The sequence below is a fragment of the Oncorhynchus keta genome, chromosome 26 (assembly GCF_023373465.1).
Source record: "Oncorhynchus keta strain PuntledgeMale-10-30-2019 chromosome 26, Oket_V2, whole genome shotgun sequence".
Classification (NCBI taxonomy): Eukaryota; Metazoa; Chordata; class Actinopteri; order Salmoniformes; family Salmonidae; genus Oncorhynchus; species Oncorhynchus keta.
The window spans coordinates 10,935,330-10,941,329 of record NC_068446.1 but is presented as its reverse complement, the minus strand read 5'-3'; the positions used below and the strand labels follow the sequence as shown (position 1 = coordinate 10,941,329).

Genomic DNA, 6,000 nt, shown 5'->3' with positions numbered 1-6,000 from the left:
CTACAATGTAGAAAATAGTAAAAATAAAGAAACCCTTGAATGAGTAGGTGTGTCCAAACTTTTGACAGGTACTGTATGTATGGTGCACACATGTTAAGCAATGATCTATTTATATTTCAAAGATTTGACCCTCACCTGTAGATTTGACCCTCATGTTAAAACATCTATTCCATACTCGATCCTTTTCCACTAAATATTCTTTCCCTCTCTCTTTCCCTCTCCACAGACTCCTCCTTCCCCCTCCCCCTTGTGTTCTATCTCTTTTCCTCTCCCTCCTCCTTTCTCCTATGCTCAGTTCGGTTTGTGTCTCCTCTTTCAAAGGACGCAAGGGTGGGAACAAGTCGCCCAACAAAGCATGTTACAGTGCAGACATGACTTGTCCGTCAGACAGCGAGAAAATCGTAATAAACTGCGGAGGGGTGCGACACGAGACTTACCGCAGCACCCTCAAGACGTTGCCCGGTACCCGCTTATCTTGGCTTACCGATCCGGACGCGTTTAGCAACTTCGACTATGACCCCAAAATCGACGAGTTCTTCTTCGACCGCCACCCTGGCACATTCACATTCATCCTCAACTACTACCGCACAGGCAAGCTTCACTGTCCCAACGATGTGTGCGGCCCACTGTTCGAGGAGGAGCTCGCCTTCTGGGGCATTGACGAGACGGACGTGGAGGCGTGCTGCTGGATGAACTACCGTCAACACAGGGATGCCGAAGAGGCGCTGGACAGCTTCGAGCAGCCCGAGCCAGAGGAGCCGGAAGACGACCTGGAGCTGACTGCGGACGGAGAGCTCAAGAGGCTGTGCCTGCACGAAGACGGACGCAAGAGGAGCTGGTGGAGTGTGTGGCAACCCTATTTCTGGAATCTTTTTGAGGATCCGTATTCTTCCAAGAATGCCAAGGTGAGTCCTCCCTCGAGCACGATACATAGGCTGCATTCTGTTGCGATGCTTGTATTGCGCGCGCGCTCTCTCTCCTTATGACATTTCCTCTTAAATGTTTTTTCCGTCCGATAAAAGTCTATTACAGGTGCACAGGAATATTAAACTGGATTTAGAAGAGGGAGATCCCGTATAACCTACTGCTTATTTAGGCTGTATATTGAATATCCTTGACGTATTTTTATAATGGACGTCATGTGTACAGACTGCAGTCTATGAAAGTTGGCTGCTATGTCCAAAGTTATTACGATGATGAGGGAGGGTGTGTTGGAACGGAGTTCATGGTGTTCTTCGCTTTGATAGTCAAGGAAAATTAGTTGGAAGAAAAAAAAAACAGTGAATGTCACAAACATCGTTTGGAATTTTAAAACAAGCAACCAACTCAGACCAGTGCTGGTGTGCCTAGTAGTTGTTGCCGGTTGGAATTAGACTTTTGTGGCCTATGGTGTGTTATTTTCTCTATTTTCACAAATAATTTAATTTCGCACCACGGTACACTAAGTTGTGTGGTCACTTGGTCGGTCCTCTATTCCTATACGCTTCTCTCCTCGTCCCTCTCTCCTCCATTTTTACGCACTGTCTCCCCGTTACAACTGCGTCTCGAGCGTACCGCGTACCGCATACCCCCCTCACACACACACACACACACACACACACACACACACACACACACACACACACACACACACACACACACACACACACACACACACACACACACACACACACACACACACACACACACACACACACACACACACACACACACGTTCCTACGCTTGATTAAATTGTCTTTCTTTGTGGACCTCTAGCTCCTTACTTCGTCGTTGTCGTTGGCGAGCGCATCACTCAATCTCGATTAGCGCATTATCTCTCCTCGCTCACTCTCTCGTCTTCCACAATGTCCACTCCCCCGTTGCGCATCTCTCTGTCTCCTTGCCTTTCACTCTCTCCATCCCACTCTCACCCCTCTCTTTACCTGCTCTCCATGTATATCTTCACATCAATAACTTTTTCGTTTTAACAAACCTTCTCGTGCTGCGTCCCTCTCCAGTCTAAAGGCTACCCGCGTTTTGCACACCCTGGCCGTGATTTTGGCGCATTTTAAGCAGCTAGTATTATAAACTAGTCGATTGTCCACTTGCCTAACTCAAATAAGGTCAAAACCATATTTTTTAATCGTTAATGAATGGAACCTTTGTCATGTTTTTGCCCTCCGCAGAAATTACTTCATTAACTCACCACTTTTCATGCTAATCTAGACCTAATCCTTTGACCTGCTGTTTGACCAACCTACCTGTCACCAAACTACCTGTCATCATGGCACCTGTCCTTCCCGCCAATCCATCTCGTCTCCCGCAGTCTCAATTTATATAAGTGAAGAGTTATTTTAGGCTTAGTTAGTTTAGGGTTTTGTTGCCAACCAACAGTTTGAATGAGTGCTTTGCTTGCCTCTATATGTTGATTGACCAATTGTCTACAGTTGCCTATCTCACTTTGCTAGTGGTGACATACAGTAATGGAAAACTGTAAATGATAGTCATTTTGTGTATTATGAACAGTAAAATAATTTTGAAATGTTTTACTGTAGCATACTGTAAGTTATGGTCAATGTGGAACATTTTGTGAGATGGAAAAAAATAGCTTTATTTCAAATGGTACTGTAATTACAGTATTTGTTGAGGCAATATTTGTTGCACCGGCGAGTGAGAATAATGCACCAATTTCACTTGTATGTGGTTATAGTGCCCCATCAATTTAACATGTAAAGGGGAATGGCAGCAAGTCTTAAACCTTAATGCTTAAGCATTTTGCCATGTCCTTTTGGTCTGTTTTGCCCTGTGGTCGCTGACAGTTTGGAAACCTTTGTTAAGGACTCTTAGAAGTGCAAGTGATATAAAACACAAAATATTCATTGATATGCTGTAATGTTTGTAAACACTTTACCTAGCAGCCAAACTGCTTGGACCAATCCCTTGAAATTACAGTAAAATACTGTGAAATACAAACCCCTAAACTAATTTAGTTTATTCATTCATTTATTCATTTTACGGTATTGTACAGTGTGTAATTACACAGTACTTGCTTTGATACTGTGTACTGTAATGTGAAATACAGAATTTTACTTGCCACTGAGCTGCCTGTAAGCTACTGACAAATTCACAGTAAGCCCTTTGGAGTATAGGTCTAGTCAGTGCAGTTGGCATGCCAGCTATGAGGGTGACATACAGTAGCCCTATGTCACATGTGACCCTGTAGGTATAACACCCCAGCAGTTGGTTATTCCCCCTTCCATAAACATTCAACCCTTCAACATGACAAACCATACAGCCCTTTATCTTCAGTGTTCACTGTTGTCACTGTCTTCAATGTTTTCCTTCGAGGTGATAGGCTATCTGTGTGTGAAAACAGGGACATCAACAGGCCTGCACCTGTGACAAATTAACAAAGACACATCTGTATGAGTATTCAGGAACTGTTGACTGAAATGTGTTGACTGTAGAGGATATGCAGGCCAGGCCAGGCCTGTAAACCTTCCCTGTTACAACGGCTTACTTGTGGACACCTGCACTCAAACACAAATTAACACCTTCACGCGGGTCACACTGAACACATGTGGTTCCCTGGCAACAGGATATATGCTGTGCTGTATTCTGGCCCAGGCTACAATAGGCTATTACAGGTATCGGCTTGACATAGAAATATACTTAGTAGAACCAATGTGTTCTATAGAGAACACACAGACCTATTTAAGGTTTAAAGTAAGGTGTCAATAGAAGACAACTAAGGAATTCCGCTCTTGATTAAAAATGGCATAATCATCAATGGTCTGTATAGGGCTGATTGCTTCAGTTTAAGCCTGAGATCTTCGTACATGGCGTGACACTAGAATATTCACCGTCACACAACAGGCGTAATTTATATCAAAAGTCGTCCTGCGGGAGCCTGTAGCTCCTTGTCCTTCAAAACGCAAGTCCTTGGTAGAATGGACATTCTGTCTATGCAATGCGGTGGGTTTTTAGAGTTGTGTATCTGTTCTACTAAATCTAACTCTGAGATTAACTCACCTGATGTTCTCTTTCTGGTGTGGTGGCCCTCTACCTGACCTCCAAGGATGCTGTCTCCATGGGAACACAATACTGCAGGCTTTTGTTTCCCAGGGGTTTGTGTTAGAGGGCACAGCGGGCTTAGATTCAGAGTCTACGTCCTAAAAGACACCCTATTCCCTATAGGTGCACTTCTTTTGACCAGGGTCCTATTGGCTCTGGTCAAAAGTAGTGCACTATAGGGAAAAGGGTGCCATTTGGGACGAAGACAGTGTGGCAGTCCAGGTATAGAAGTTGCCCTCAGAAACAGATCTAGGATTAGTTTACTCTCCTCCAATCCTAGCCTTATCCAATAGGAGGAGAGAATGGAAATCTAACCTTAGATCAGTGTCTAGGGCTAATGTCACCATACCCCAGAGAGAAATTACAGCTAGGTCTCTTGCCAGGCTTACTCAGCAGGTAGTGTTGCCAAGATAACCCTCCTGGTTTTGGCATGGAATTTGACACATTTTGTCGTTCATCCCCTCAGACTATAAAGCTGAATCTTCAAATGCTTGAATGAAATGAATACATGTAATCGATGTAAGTAGACCTAATGTCAAATTACTTTTATAATCACTTAAAATGAGTTTGTTTTTGTCATGGCAGACAGGAGAGGGTCAACACTGGATAGACCTATGGCTGATCAGTGCCCCTCTACTCTATCATCTCAAGAACTATTGAGGGGCTACTCATAATAGTATGTACATTATTGGGGCTAGTACTACTAATTTCACAGATGAGGGAGTTTACAGTGTGATGTGCATGGAGAAGATTCCTGGTAAGCTGAAATAACCACCCCATGATTGAGCTTTTCTGCTTTCCTGTAGGCTACAATGCAATAGGCCAACTGTGGGCTGATCCAAAACAAGCTGATGCTTCTGAATGGACTTTTTCTTTGCACTGCAGGGTTGATTAGTAACATAGTGTGCTTTATAACCAGTAAAGTAACTAAGCAAAAAATACTTTGAAGTATCTGTACTTTACTATTTATATATGTGACAACTTTGACTTTTACTCCATTACATTCCTAAAGAAAAATATATATATTAACAAAATATATTTTTTTCCCATACATTGTCCCTGACATCCAAAAGTACTTGTTACATTTCGAATGCTCAGGCAGATCAACAATATGGTCAAATTCACACACCTATCAATATAATGCATTGTCATCCCTACTGCCTCTGAACTGGTGGACTAACTAAACACAAATACTGTGTTTGTAAATGATGTCTGAGGGTTGGAGTGTGCCCCTGGCTGTCCGCACTTGTACTTTTTTACTTTTACTCAAGTCTGACAATCGAGTACTTTTTCCACCACTGTTTGTAAACACAACAGAAGTTAACAGATGAGTTTGTGTTGTTTGGGATGGTCACATTTTGAACTTCATATGGCAAGACATTGTGAAGAGAATAAAGGGGGTTATCCCAAGTAGGATGTGACTTTACACCACCACGCACCTTGGAGGGAAGCGGAAGCACACCCTCACCTGTGCCAATATGATTAATCCACCCATTACTGGCTGTACTAAGTGTAACTATAGCAGGGTCGCTACCACAATAAACCTGTTGTCTCCTTCTCTCTCTTGCTTCCCCTCCTCATGCTTAATTGTCTCTAAAATCCACATCCATTTATGGAGAGAAAGCTGTGCCATGACCCAGATTATTGTCTGTTAAAATAGTATTTTCTGTCAACTGGGCACATCAAGACAGCGTATTGACCCGGGCTGTGCCTGCATGCCTGGTCCCTAGTTTGGCCTGTATGAAGAGACTGGATGTTGTAGATGCTTGTGTTGCTGTCTCTTGCAGGCTTCCTTTGTAACAGAGATGTCAACAGAGCCAGGAATGAATTACTGAAGAATGAAAGCATGGTGAATCCTTGATTTCAAGTGGAGTGAAATCTGGCTGAATGGCATGGTTTGCCTTTAAGTTAGTGAGGGCACAAGTGACCTTGCCTGCCAGGTTCCT

The 6,000-nt window shown here is 43.3% G+C and overlaps 1 protein-coding gene across 6 annotated transcripts in view; it reads left to right on the top strand.

Moving 5' to 3' along the window:
* The first annotated feature begins 287 nt into the window (after positions 1–287).
* The window catches only part of LOC118358914 (potassium voltage-gated channel subfamily C member 1-like), a 133,871-nt gene continuing 128,158 nt past the window's right edge, over positions 288–6,000 (top strand). For all 6 annotated transcript variants that reach the window (XM_052480223.1, XM_052480222.1, XM_052480220.1 and 3 more), the window contains exon 1: positions 288–905. In XM_052480223.1, the coding sequence (XP_052336183.1) occupies positions 288–905 (618 nt within the window). The remainder of the gene's footprint in view (positions 906–6,000) is intronic.